The 15,044-nt window shown below is 52.1% G+C and overlaps 1 protein-coding gene across 7 annotated transcripts in view; it reads left to right on the top strand.

Moving 5' to 3' along the window:
- The window catches only part of LZTR1 (leucine zipper like transcription regulator 1), a 263,713-nt gene that overhangs the window by 204,630 nt on the left and 44,039 nt on the right, over positions 1 to 15,044 (top strand). For all 7 annotated transcript variants that reach the window (XR_004645414.1, XM_034767752.1, XM_034767754.1 and 4 more), the window contains one exon: positions 13,600 to 13,756. Coding sequence is in view for 6 of the 7 variants with exons in the window: in XM_034767752.1 (XP_034623643.1) it covers positions 13,600 to 13,756 (157 nt within the window). In the remaining variant the exon portion in view is untranslated. The remainder of the gene's footprint in view (positions 1 to 13,599; positions 13,757 to 15,044) is intronic.

Here is a 15,044-nt window from a genome sequence, read left to right as displayed (position 1 = left end):
TCATTGGGCCCTCAGAAAAAGTATTAGGTTCCCTGCCTCTCCAGAAACAGTGCAACACTCCAGCCTGTCAGCTTCCTAGAGGCACACACTCACTGCACTTACCCAGGGCTGATGAGTTATAATGAAAGCAAAACGAGTTTAACCAAAGAGCCTGAATTAAGTGATACCAAGTAAAAGAAATAAAGGTAGAGATGGTTATAAGCAAATAAAGGTTAAAACATGCATTTAAAAGTCTAAAACTGAATCTACCAAAGTACAGTCGTTATTCAAGATGATCTCTCTCACCCCCAGTCTTCTTTCAAGCTTTTCACAGGCTGGCCTGGCCAGGACCCATCTCACTGCTCAAATTGATTGGTTTCTTTGGGTCTTTAAAGTGAAGGATCAGGCAAACTTTTTGGGCCGAAGGCCACATCTGGGTGGGGAAATTGTATGCAGAGCAGGGGGTGGGAGTGCGGTGTGCGGGAGGGGGTGCGGTGTGCAGGAAGGGGCTCAGGGCAAGGGATTGGGGCAGAGGAGGGGTGTGGGGTATATGAGGGGGCTCAGGGCAGGGGGCTGGGGTGCAGGAGGGGTGCGGGGTACGGCAGGGGGTCGGGGTGCAGGAAGGGTGCGGGGTGTACGAGGGGGCTAAGGGCAGGGAGTTGGGGTGCAGGAAGGGTGCAAGGTGCATGAAGGGGGCTCAGTGCAGGGAGTTGAGGGGCGGGGGGCAGGAGGGGTTCAGGCTCCAGCCCGATGCCGCTTACCTAAAGCAGCTCTGGGGTGGCAGTGGCGCGCACCGGGGCCAGGGCAGGCTCCCTGCACGCCTGCCCTGTCCCCGGCCCCATGCTGCTCCAGGAAGTGCTGCGGCCCCTGGGGGGGGAGGCCGGAGGGATCTGCGTGCGCTGCCCTTGCCGTGCCTCCAGGTACTTCTCCCAAAGCTCCCATTGGTTCCCCATTCCTGGCCAATCAGAGCTGCGTGGAGCGGTGCCTGGAGGCAAAGGCAACGCACAAAGCCCTCTGCCCCCCTGCCCGGGGGCCTCAGGGACGTGGTGCCAGCCGCTTCTGGGAGGGCCAGATCCAGCCTGCGGGCCGTAGTTTGCCCACCCCTGATCAAGATGAAGTCTCTCTGTCCCGTATATTCCCAAAATTGTTTTTGTTCTAAAAGTTAGGATGGCCTCCTGGAGATTCAGTCTCCTGTCTCTCTCAGGGATGCAAGAACTATGTTATTCTTCTTCGAGTGTTTGCTCATATCGATTACAATTAGGTGTGCGCACGCCGTGTGCACGATCGTCGGAAGATTTTTTACCTAGCAACACTCGGTGGGTCGGCTGAGGCGCCCCCTGGAGTGGCACCCTTATGGCGCCAGATATATGCCCCTGCCAACCCAGCACCCCCTCAGTTCCTTCTTATCGCCCGTGACAGTCGTTGGAACTGTGGAAAGTGGCATAACTGACCTCCACATCCCTAGCTTTACTCGTTGTACTGTAGATAGTTCTTTAGTGTAGTTTTAACAGTTTAACAGTTATAGTGTAGTTGTTAGTAAGTTTTTGTACATAGCGTATATACGTGGAGGAAACAGGGTTTATCCCCTTTCTCTCCTCCCCGGTACCAGTGCTCATGCCCAGGTCTCCGGGTTTCAAGCCTTGCTTGGCCTGTCTCAAGCCGATGCCCACAGGAGACCCCCACGACTCCTGCTTGAAGTGCCTGGGGGAAGCTCATCAACCCGATAAGTGCCGCATTCGTAAGGCTTTCAAGCCTTGGACAAAAAAGGAGCGGGACTTTCATTTAAAACTACTCCTAATGGAAGCGGCACTTAGCCCGGTGCCCTCGGCACCACGCACGGACCTGGCACTGTCGGTCCGAAGCGCGCCTCCAGCACTGGAACAACCCAGCACCAGCAGTCTCTCGGCACCGGTATAGACGCGGCACCGTTCACTATCTCCACGGCCCAAGAAGCAGCACAAACCACCTGCTGCTCCTCTGCAGTTGCAAGCACCGCCTGGGGCCCCAGTGGAGCAGCGCGCCGTGCCGGACCGCACCACGAAGGCGCCAACTCCGGCACCGTCGATTCCGGCGCCGCAAGCACCGTTTAGTCCGATGCATATAAGCTCCCTGGTGCACACCGTGGTTGAGCTGGGCCTGCCATCCACTCTGGAGACCTTCTCCACCGCTCGCGACCTGATCGCACTAACTGAGCCTGGACCGTCTCACCCTCTGGCACCGCTGGTGGGAACTGTTCCATCTAAGGGAAGCCAGCCTTCATGCGGCCTCCATCAGAGGCCTCCATCAGAGCAAGACAGCTCAGCACCGATCAGGTCACAGTCCCGGTCCCACCGATGGTCCCAGTCTCGGCATCGCTCACAGTCCCGGTACCAATCTCCATCTCAGCGCCGGTCATACTTGCGGCACCGCTCCGCCTCCCGAAGGTCTCCCTCCCGGTATGATCGGTACCGATCCAGCTCTTGGCACCGGTCCTGGCACCGATCATCTCGCAGCCGATTCCGGCACTGCCCGCACCGTCGGTCTTCGTCGAGATCTAGATTGGCCTCCCAGCAGTCTTCGTCGAGATCTAGATTGGCCTCCCAGCACCATTATGACCATCGGTCCCAATCCCGATCACGGTACCGCTCGGGGCCCTGGCACCGGTCCCCAGCTCCCAGGAGCGGACCGACAGACCGTGACAGTTCAACGCAGCAGGCGCGTTCGGCACCGCCTTGGCCTTCACGTCCAAATTCGATGTCGATGTCGTCCCAAGCGGCGAGTGGCTACCACGTCCAGGGCCAAGACGCAGATGGCGCTAGCCAGGGGCCAGATGAAGGACAGGATCCTGACCAAGGACCCCAACAATGGTCCTTCTGGACTCCTTGGGCATACCACCAAGCCCGAGGTGTTCCCTCAGGCGCTTCTCACTCAGCTCATTCGGAGCCTAGGGTGCCTGAAGCCACTGTGAGCCGTCCTCCTCCGATAGCCTCGGAGGCGACCGCCCTGCCACCTGAACAAGCTCATGCCCCTAGTGGGGTGGACCTAGGGCAACCAGACCCTCCTCAACCAGACCTTCCCCAGGATCCGCTAGTCCAGGGATTGTCCTCATTCTCGCCTGACGAGGCCATGGCAGGCACATCCTCCTCTGGCCCACCGCCTATAGATCTTTGTGCACACCAGGACCTGCTGCGCAGGGTGGCACAATCATGAACCTACAGGTGGAAGAGGTGGTGGAAGTGGTGGAAGTTGAGGATTCTGTGGTGGACATTTTATCGGCCGATGCCCCCACACGGGTTGCCTTACCGTTCATTCAGACCATTCAGGCTAATGCCAATACGATCTGGCAGTCCCCGGCATCTATCCCTCCCACGGCCAGAGGGGTGGAGAGGAAATACATGGTGCCCTCTAAGGATTATGAATATTTGAATGTCCACCCTCAACCTTGCTCCCTCGTTGTACAGTCTGTAAATGAGAGGGAGAGGCATGGCCAACAAGCGCCCGCCCCTAAGTCCAAGGACGCTAGGCACCTGGATTTGTTCGGGGGCAAATTTTATTCTACAGGTGTTCTGCAGCTCAGGATAGCTAACCAGCGGGCCCTCCTGAGCCATTACAACTATAACACCTGGAACTCGATGGGGAAGTTCAAGGAGTTGGTTCCCCAGGAGTCCAGGGAGGAGTTTGGGGCCTTCCTAGAAGAGGGCAAAAAAGTGGCGAGGACATCCCTACACGGCGGACTCAGCGGCTAGGACTCTAGCCTCGGGCGTGGCTATGCACCGCATTTCATGGCTGCAAGTGTCCGGTCTTCCACCGGAGCTGCAGCAAACTATACAAGACCTCCCTTTGATGGCCAAGGTCTATTTTCAGACAAAACTGATCCCAGACTGCAGAGTCTGAAGGATAACCGGGCCATCACTCGCTCATTGGGCATGCATACCCCGGTGACGCAACGTAGGCCCTTCCGGCCCCAACCGCAGCGCACCTACCCTAAGCCTCGACTGCGACAAGACTTCACTAGAAGGCGTGGTCGTGGTAATAGGAGACAACAATCTGGTCCTCAATCAGGCCAGAATCAGGGCCCTGCAAAACCATCAGCGGGGCCCAAGCAAAACTTTTGAAGGTGCGCTCGAGGATGGAGCCCCAGTCTCCTTGCAGGATCCTTTCCCACCTTTCTCCAACCGCCTCTCCTATTTCCTCCCTGCGTGGTCCCTGGACCTGTGCGGACTCAACAAATTCATAGTAAAGTTGAAGTTCCGCATGGTTTCCCTGGGGACCATTATCCCTTCCCTGGATCCTGGAGACTGGTACGCCGCCCTCGACATGAAGGACACATACTTCCACATAGCAATTTACCCGCCACACAGGTGGTTCCTTCGCTTTGTGGTCAACCAGCAGCATTTCCAATTTACCTTCCTTCGGCCTGTCCACAGCACCAAGGGTCTTCACAAAATGTATGGCTGTCGTAGCGGCCTTGCACCGCAGACATCGGATCCAAGTGTTTCCGTACCTCAATGACTGGCTCATTCGGGGTCGTTCCGAGCTACAGGTGCAGTCTCATGTTCCGTTCGTCATGAGCTTGTTCAGGCAACTGGGCCTACTGCTTAACACCGAAAAGTCCACTTTGGAGCCAACCCAAAGAATAGACTTCATTGGGGCGGTCCTGGACTCGAATCTCTCCAAGGCATACCTGCCACAATCCCACTTCCAGTCCATGATGACCATTGTTCACGGCCTACAAAGCTTCCCAACCACGACAGCACGCACGTGCCTCGGTCTTCTGGGCTACATGGCCTTGTGCACCTTTGTGACCAGACATGCCAGACTACGCCTCCGCCCACTTCAGACCTGGCTCTTGTCAGTGTACCGTCCAGGCCAGGACAGTTTGGACACAGTACTCACGCTGCCGACGGAGGTCTTATCCTCTCTGGGTTGGTGGCTAAACCCCAGCCTTTTTGGCCGGGGGATGCCATTCTATGCCCCACAGCCCTCTCTAGTCCTCACCACGGACGCGTCATCTCTGGGCTGGGGCGCTCACCTCGCGGACCTTTGCACACAAGGTCTTTGGTCCGCACAAGAAATAACCCTGCACATCAACGTCAGGGAACTGAGAGCAGTATGCCTGGCATGTCAGGTATTCCGCGAACACCTTCAGGGCCGTTGTGTCACAATCTTCACAGACAACACAACGGCCATGTTTTACATCAACAAGCAAGGCGGAGCGCGGTCGTCCCTCCTCTGTCAGGAAGCCATACACCTCTGGGAATTTTGCATAGCCCACTCCATCGACCTGGTAGCGTCATTTCTCCCAGGAGTCCAGAACATCTTGGCAGATCGCCTCAGCAGGTCCTTCCTGGCTCACGAGTGGTCGATACATCCGGACGTTATCCATTCTGTTTTCTGGAAGTGGAGACAGGGGCGGCGAGTTATATGGGCCCATGGTGCCTGAGCACCAGGAATATTCAGGGCTGGGGGCTGTGCTCCACCAAAAATATCTGGAGCTGGGTTTCTCCCCTGGCCCTGCCTGGAGTGGGCCCTGGCCCCCGCCACCACCCCCCACACCCCCCCCCGGAGCGTCCCCCCCCGCCCCGGAGCTTCCCTGCCTCCCTGAAAGAAAACAGCTGGTGCCTCTCCCTTGCTTGTGCTGCCTAGGGCTATAGCAGCACAGGGGGAGGGGAAGCGGGAAAGGGGAGGAGGGAGGATGCACACTCACACATGTTTTGCAGCCCTCCCTCCCCTCCCCCAGTAGCCACCAGCAGGAGAGGCCAAGGGGGGCTTCCGGCCCGGAGACAAACATCTGGAGGGAACCTCACTCACCTGAGCAGCTGCTGGGGCTTCAGTGAGTGTTTGATCCTGTGATCCACACCCTCCCCCTGCAGCCCCCTCTCCTGCCCAACGCTGGGCAAGGGCCAGGGGCAGCTCCCCCATCCCCCCCCCCAGTGAGGCTAGGGTGAGGGGCAGCAGCAGCGGAGGCCACACATGATGGCAACCCCCCCCCCATACCCACCATAGGGAAGGCGAGTGGGCTTTCTGGACCTGAGAGAGGCGCTAGGAGCACGTGCAGTGACCGTGGTGCAGAGTGAGTGTGCTTGGGGGGGTAGAGGAGGGGTCCCTCCTCCGGAGCTTGCTGCTGCTAGTGGGGTGGGGTGGGAGTCCTCTCTGGCCCTAGCCCTGGGGCAGCCTGTCTGCACCCCAAGTTCCTTATACCCAGCCCTGTCCCACCCCAGAGCCTGCGCCCCCAGCACCCCAACCCTGAGCCCCAGCCCTGAGCACCCTCCTGTACTGTCATCCACAGCCCCACCTCAGAGCCCTCACCTGGGGGGAAAAACACGCAACTTAAATTTGGTGGTCAGTTTGGAGTATCATTGTGTTTAGCACAATACTTGATTATTTTACACCCTTTAAAGTATATAACTAGTCGTATACAGGTGTTATGTAGTGGGAATGTTCTTAATGTTTTCTCTGAATACTGTGTGGGTGCCTCAGTTTCCCCTATGCATTTCTTAAGGATCTAGATAGTGGGATAAGGGGTTGTGATTGTTGTAGAGCCCTAGAGGGCCAGTGTGATGCTGTCTGCACAGAGAATGGCCGAAACCCTGTCTCCGGAGTCCGGGCAACTGATGGCCTGGGCCGCTCTCCTGCAAGGTGCCAACTGAAGCTGCTGGAGAACAAAGAGATCAGGTGGTCTTCTAATGCCTGGAAAAGAGACAAAGGCCAGAGGAGGGAGTGTCAGTGCCTGTGCGGACTTCCAGGAAGCGCATGGTGTGGAAGGGGATGCTGGGATGCTCTGGAACTACTCCATACAAAGCCAGTCAGGACTCTGGGGGAGCCTCCTTTCTCTGAGCAGACTGTCTCCAGGGCAAGACACCTTCCTGGGTCTGACCTCAGAGTATTCAGCATACCCTTCCACACCGTGCGCTTTCTGCAGTGAGTCCGCCCAGGTGGGGTCCTCGGGAAGCCAGAGGTCCCTGCACCCCAACTCTGCAGTCAGACGTGACTCTCAGCTAGCCGGTAAAACAGAAGGTTTATTAGACGACAGGAACACAGTCTAAAAGAGAGCTTGTAGGTACAGAAAACAGGACCTCTCAGTCAGGTCCATCTTGGGGCCTCTCCCCATTTCCCCAGCCAGCTCCAAACTGACACTTCCTTCTCTGGCCTTTGTGTCTCTTCCGGACAAGAAGGCCACCTGATCTCTTTGTCCCCAACACCTTCAGTTGGCACCTTGCAGGGGAAACTGAGGCACCTACACAGTATTCAGAAAAAACATTAAGAACATTCCCACTTCGTCACAACCGGTGCAACAAAATATAATACTGTATATTGAAGCAGGCAAGTGCTGCTTCTGACTTTCCACTTTTAATTGATCCTTGTAATCTTGTGGCGCCGACACGTTGTAGCTTCATTTTATATTGGCTTACAGGGCGGGAACGAGGGGAGGCACCACCATTTTGGGCACCACCAAAAATTATACAAACCTGCCGGCTCTGAGTGGGGATTTCCCACATAGACCTTTTCGCCTCTCGCAAGAATCAGAAGTGCCAGGTGCTCTGCTCTCTCCAGGGACGCTCCCCAGGCTCCCTGTCAGTTGCCTTCCTAATACCATGGGAAGACCTCCTGCTCTATGCCTTCCCTCCATTTCTGTTGGTTCACAAGGTCCTTCTGAAGTTACGCAGAAATAAGGCCCGCTTAATCTTGATCGCTCCAGCATGGCCCAGACAACACTGGTACACCACACTCCTCAATCTGTCGGTGACCAAACCAATTCCTCTACCATTGTGACCGGACCTGATCACTCAGGAACACGGCAGGTTATGCCATCCAGACCTGCAGTCCCTCCACCTGACAGCTTGCATGCTGCATGGCTGACTCAATCTGAGCTGCGTTGCTCCAGTTCGGTGCAGCAAGTACTCTTGGGTAGCAGAAAGCCTTCCACTAGGTCCACATACCTGTCCAAATGGAAGTGCTTCTCCTGCTGGTGTGCCCTGAGCAATACTGTCCTCTGGAGGTACCAGTACCTACCATCCTAGAGTATCTCTGGTCCCTAAAACAGCAAGCCCTAGCTGTCTCATCTATCAAAGTACACCTAACAGCGATTTCAGCCTTCCACCCGGGCGAAAACGGGCGCTCGGTTTTCTCCAATCCCATGGTCAGCAGGTTCCTCAAGGGTTTGGAATGTCTGTACCCGCAAATTCATCATCTGGCCCCTACATGGGACCTCAATCTGTTCCTATCTAGACTCATGGGTGCCCCCTTCGAACCGATGGCCACCTGCTCTCTTCTGTATCTTTCCTGGAAAACAGCTTTCCTCATCACTATCACATCGGCGAGACAAGTTTCAGAACTTCGGGCCCTCACATCGGACCCACCATATACAGTTTTCCATAAGGACAAGGTACAGCTGCGACCACACCCCGCCTTCCTCCCTAAGGTGGTGTCTGCCTTCCAGGTCAACCAAAACATCTTCCTTCTGGTCTTCTTTCCGAAGCCACACGCTTCGCAACGGGAGCAACAGCTACATTCCCTAGACGTTCGCAGGGCTCTCGCCTTTTACATCGAACGAACGTCTTTAAGAAAGACGTCCCAGCTGTTCATAGCAGTGGCAGACCGGATGAAAGGCCTCCCAGTCTCCTCGCAGCGAATCTCGTCTTGGATTACATCATGCATTCGTGTGTGCTATGACTTAGCTGGCGTCTCAACTACCAGCCTCACTGCCCATTCTACTCGGGCTCAAGCTTTGTCCTCTGTCTTTCTGGCTCATGTGCCCATACAGGAGATCTGTAGGGCAGCGACTTGGTCATCCGTGCATACTTTCGCTTCCCACTGTGCCATAGTGCAGCAGTCCAGGGATGATGTGGCATTTGGTTCAGCGGTCCTTCACTCCGTGACATCTAACTCCAACCCCACCGCCTAGGAAAGGCTTGGGAGTCACCTAACTGGAATCGATATGAACAAGCACTCGAAGAAGAAAAGACGGTTACTCACCTTTGTAACTGTTGTTCTTCAAGATGTGTTGCTAATATCCATTCCAAACCCGCCCTCCTTCCTCACTGTCAGAGTAGCTGGCAAGAAGGAACTGAAGGGGCGCTGGGTCGGCAGGGGCATATATCTGGCGCCATGAGGGCGCCACTCCATGGGGCGCCTCAGCCGACCCACCGTGTGTTGTTAGGGTAAAAATCTTCCGACGATCGTGCTTGCGGCGCGCACACACCTAATTGCAATGATATGAGCAACACATCTCGAAGAACAACAGTTACAAAGGTGAGTAACCGTCTTATTCTGTCTCCTGAGTTCAGTCTCAGGATAACCCCAAATTGATTTAGCTCGATGGCTTTGTTTAGTGCTAATATGTAAATTAGGGCTAAACAAATTCCTTTGTCTAAGACAAATTGGTTTATTGGCTTTACCTAGGCTAGGCAATCTGGTCTTAAACAGTATCAGAGGGGTAGCCGTGTTAGTCTGATGAAGTGGGCATTCACCCACGAAAGCTTATGCTCCAATACTTCTGTTAGTCTTAAAGGTGCCACAGGACCCTCTGTTGCTTGGTCTTAAACATGCTCTAATAACATAGAGAGCATTTATAATTTCATATATAATGTTACATATGTTTCACAATCATAGGCGCCGACTTCCCCTCTGTCCGGTGGGTGCTCGACCCCTCTGGCCCCGCTTCTTCCCGCCCCTGCACCGCCCTTGCCCTACCCCCATTCCACCCCTTCCCCAAAGTCCCCGCCCCACCCTGCCTTTTCCCTCCCCAGCCCTGCCCCCTTCCCACCCCCATTCCACCCCCTTCCCCCCAAGTCCCTGCCCCTGCCCCTGCCCTGCCTCTTCTCGGCCTCCTCCCTGGAGGACGCTGCATCCCCACTCCTTCCCGTCCCTCCCGGAAAGTCCTAAGTGCCGCCAAACAGCTGTTAGGCAGCGGGCGGCTGGAAGCCCTGGGAGGGAGTGGGAGGAGCGGGGACATGTTGTGCTCGAGGAGGGAGGAGAAGGAGACGAGGAGGGGGGAGCTTGGCTGCCTGTGGGTGCAGAGCACCCGCTAATTTTTCCCCATGGGTGCTCCGCAGAGTCGGTGCCTATGTTCACAATTATCATAGAATTATAGAATATCCGGGCTGGAAGGGACCTCAGGAGGTCATCTAGTCCAACCCCCTGCTCAAAGCAGGACCAATTCCCAACTAAATCATCCCAGCCAGGGCTTTGTCAAGCCGGACCTTAAAAACCTCCAAGGAAAGAGATTCCACCACCTCCCTAGGTAACGCATTCCAGTGCTTCACCACTCTCCTAGTGAAATAGTGTTTCCTAATATCCAACCTAGACCTCCCCCACTGCAACTTGAGACCATTGCTCCTTGTTCTGTCATCTACCACCACTGAGAACAGCCGAGCTCCATCCTCTTTGGAACCCCCCCATCAGGTAGTTGAAAGCAGCTATCAAATCCCCCCTCATTCTTCTCTTCTGGAGACTAAACAATCCCAGTTCCCTCAGCCTCTCCTCATAAGTCATGTGCTCCAGACCCCTAATCATTTTTGTTGCCCTCCGCTGGACTCTTTCCAATTTTTCCACATCCTTCTTGTAGTGTGGGGCCCAAAACTGGACACAGTACTCCAGATGAGGCCTCACCAATGTCGAATAAAGGGGAACGATCACGTTCCTTGATCTGCTGGCAATGCCCCTACTTATACAGCCCAAAATGTCGTTAGCCGTCTTGGCAACAAGAGCACACTGTTGACTCATATCCAGCTTCNCCTCACCAATGTCGAATAAAGGGGAACGATCACGTTCCTCGATCTGCTGGCAATGCCCCTACTTATACAGCCCAAAATGCCATTATCCTTCTTGGCAACAAGAGCACACTGTTGACTCAAATCCAGCTTCTTGTCCACTGTGACCCCTATGTCCTTTTCTGCAGAACTGCTACCTAGCCATTCGGTCCCTAGTCTGTAGCAGTGCATAGGATTCTTCCGTCCTAAGTGCAGGACTCTGCACTTGTCCTTGTTGAACCTCATCAAGTTTTTTTTGGCCCAATCCTCTAATTTGTCTAGGTCCCTCTGTATCCGATCCCTACCCTCCAGCGTATCTACCACGCCTCCCAGTTTAGTGTCATCTGCAAACTTGCTGAGAGTGCAGTCCACACCATCCTCCAGATCATTAATAAAGATATGAAACAAAACCGGCCCCAGGACTGACCCTTGGGGCACTCCGCTTGAAACCAGCTGCCAACTAGACATGGAGCCATTGATCACTACCCGTTGAGCCCGACGATCTAGCCAGCTTTCTATCCACCTTACAGTCCATTCATCCAGCCCATACTTCTTTAACTTGGCGGCAAGAATACTGTGGGAGAAGCTTAAAAGCTTTGCTAAAGTCAAGGAATAACACATCCACTGCTTTCCCCTCATCCACAGAGCCAGTTATCTCATCATAGAAGGCAATTAGGTTAGTCAGGCACAACTTCCCCTGGGTGAATCCATGCGGACTGTTCCTGATCACTTTCCTCTCCTCTAAGTGCTTCATAATTGATTCCTTGAGGACCTGCTCCATGATTTTTCCAGGGACTGAGGTGAGGCTGACTGGCCTGTAGTTCCCCGGATCCTCCTTCTTCCCTTTTTTAAAGATGGGCACTACATTAGCCTTTTTCCAGTCATCCGGGACCTTCCCCGATCGCCATGAGTTTTCAAAGATAATGGCCAATGTCTCTGCAATCACATCCGCCAACTCCTTTAGCACCCTCAGATGCAGTGCATCCGGCCCCATGGACTTGTGCTCATCCAGTTTTTCTAAATAGTCCCGAACCACTTCTTTCTCCACAGAGGGCTGGTCACCTTCTCCCCATACTGTGCTGCCCAGTGCAGCAGTCTGGGAGCTGACCTTGTTCGTGAAGACAGAGGCAAAAAAATCATTGAGTACATTAGTTTTTTCCACATCCTCGGTCACTAGGTTGCCTCCCTCATTCAGTAAGGGGCCCACACTTTCCTTGACTTTCTTCTTGTTGCTAACATACCTGAAGAAACCCTTCTTGTTACTCTTAACATCTCTTTCTAGCTGCAACTCCAAGTGTGATTTGGCCTTCCTGATTTATATTACATTTATATTATTGACCAAGGTGTTATTAGCTTTCAAGGCTATTTTGTACAAATAGTATTGCAGTACTGCGTAGGATGTGAATACAGATGTGCCTTGGGTCACATTCACCTGTGTTCATGAGAGCCCATTCCACCAGAGCTCAGGCAGTTTCTTCAGCTTCTCTACGAAACATCCCTTTTTCAAAATTTGCAGGTCAGCGACATGGGGATCAGTCCACACTTTTACCATCACTCTTCCTTAGTTGAAACTTCAGATCAGACACCCACTTTGGTAGAACTGCCTTGCATTCATTATTTAAATAGGACTCCAAGAAACCACTGTAAGGTCACTGTTTGATAGTCATCAGAAGTGGAATCTGTATGGACAGTCACTTAAAGAAAAAGAGACAATTATTTACCTTGTAACACACCTTCAAGGTGTGTTATTCACATGGCTTACACAATCCACTTCCTTTCCTGTATCTACTGTTTCCTACTCTTCTGGGATTGTATATTGGCAAAGGAACTGAGGGATTGTTAGGTCTTCTCTGGCCTTTATGGGTACATTTACACTGCAATAAAAGACCCCTGAATTAGGCTCAGGGGCTCGGACTGCGGGGCTATAAAATTGCAGCCTAGAAGTTTGGGCCTGGGCTAGAGCCTACGCTCTGAGACTCTGTAAGAGGGGAGGCCTGGGCTCTAGCCTGAGCCTGAATGTCTGCACTGCCACTTTTAGTCCCGAAGCCCAAATCCCATAAGCCTGAGTCAATTGATACAGGCTCTGAGGCTCTGAGACTCAATTCTGTGGGTTTATCATTGCATTGTATGTCCTCAGGTGTGAGGCATGAGAGTATCCAGGGCACAGACGCAGCCCCAATGGATACTGTTGGCCAAAAAGAATCAAATTTCACACATACAGAGTGCATGTGCCCCAGAAGTGAAATCTAGGTAGACAACATATCTTTAAGAACTACATTTACTGTAAGATATGATTCTTTATACACGAATGAATATGTTACAAGATGCTACGCATCTGATCTAAAGGTTTAGAATAAAAATGTGTGATGTCATTTATTATTATTTGAGAGATTACATAATTGTATAAGTACATTGTGTCATAATACATACACTTACGTGGATAGAGGCAAGGTTGTGCATTCAAGATTGTCACATTCATCTGACGAAGTGGGTATTCACCCACGAAAGCTTATGCTTCAATACATCTGTTAGTCTATAAAGTGCCACAGGGCTCTTTGTTGCTTTTTACAGATCCAGACTAACACGGCTACCCCTCTGATACTTAACCTTAACTTGGGCATTCCATTTTGAATGCTTAATTTTATGCATAAATAATATTGCATTGACGAAGCTTTTTGTATTTAATATCAGAAAGAATAACAAAGATTATGCTATCACGTGATACTGATTTCTCAGGATTCTGGTGCAAAACTATCTAGTTCTCTTCTCGTGGTTAATACCATCGGAAACCATCAGTGGGTATTTTGGAATGGATGCTTTGTAATATAACATTCTATTCTGTATAACATTATAGAGTTTCCTCAGATGAGACTGTTTTTCACTTTTTAAGGAACACTGCCTGAACTTTGTGGTTAAAGAGTCACATTTTAATCAGGTTATAATGATGAAAGAATTTGAGCATCTTTCCTCATCCCTGATAGTGGAGATAGTACGAAGAAAACAGCAGCCTCCTGTTCGAACACATTCTGATCAGCCTCTGGATATTGGTAATGTATTTTCCTTCCTGAACTAATAATCACACTGTTTGTTTTCTTGAGACTTGGGCCTTTTCTACACTCAGGAATAACAGATTGCAGGACATTGATTGCTCAGTCAGTCTAGCGGCACCTATACTGCCTCCTAGGTTCATACAAGGACATGCCAATATTTGCACTGACTAAGCTTCAGGATTGCTGACACTCTATCAGAAACAGACCTAATCACAGTGATTCCCATTTGTGACCTTTGGGCTCATTTGTTTCTACTCACTGTATCTGGTAATGAGCCCTGAAAAAGCTCCAGCTGGTGTCACCTATTTAGCAATACAACCTGGCTGCCCATTTAACGTCAGCTCAAGGTAATGAAAGTCGGAGGATTGTCCCTAGGTACCTGAGAGATCACCTCTCCTTCCACAGCCACAACCTCCTGCAAAAGGTGTGTTCCATGGGAACAGTGGGAACATCAACCAAGAAATAGTGGGAGGCTCCTGAATACAGAAAACAGAACTGTCACAGGAGCAAGACCTAGGCTGTGGAACTAATCCCCTCAATAGATAAGAATGACCACAGGCCCGAATTAAGAAAGAAATGCAAATTCATCTCTTTGCATTATCCTTCCCTCAGTAAGGTTTAAATTCACCCATGCTCATATGTACACAGACACTCCAGCTATTTCTCGTAAGGGCTGGAAAGGAAGGAATGAAGAAGAGAGAGATTGCTATAGTTTCTTCTATTTTTAAATACTTACAATGGAAAGCCATTCAGGTCCCTAGATAGACTCCTCCTGAACCCTAGTGACATGGTGTTCCACAGCTGGGAGCCCTCTGCTAAAACGTTGTTTGCCCCAATGTATCCATTATTCCCCTGCAGTCCATTAGCTGAAGTATCCCTGAAGGGCTGTGTAGAGGAACGTGCTCCATGATGTGGACCAGACCATTCAGCTTATTTGAAGAACTATCCCTTGGAGAATGTTTCTCATCTTGAAACCTATGAGTATTAGGGTGGTGGGAGAAAAGCCAGGGCTTAGCACTGTGAAAAGGAGGATGAGCTAAGTCAGTCTGCAAGTCAGAGGGGAGAGGAGGATGAGTAATCCCTACTGAAGGTCTGATTAGGCATGCTGGTAGGTTGAACCCCACTTTGGGGCTAAGAAGAGTCATGGGTTTGACCTGCTGCAGGCTTCAGGATAGGAGTGTCAGTGCACACTAATCACTGCTACCAGATTGAAGAGAGTGATGGGGCATAATAAGACTACTGTTGAGGCCCTTATACCAATGGCATGTGTGTCAGTAGCCTGTAT

This window comes from Trachemys scripta, chromosome 4, assembly GCF_013100865.1.
Source record: "Trachemys scripta elegans isolate TJP31775 chromosome 4, CAS_Tse_1.0, whole genome shotgun sequence".
Taxonomy (NCBI): Eukaryota; Metazoa; Chordata; order Testudines; family Emydidae; genus Trachemys; species Trachemys scripta.
This window is presented reverse-complemented; position numbering and strand designations above follow the sequence as displayed.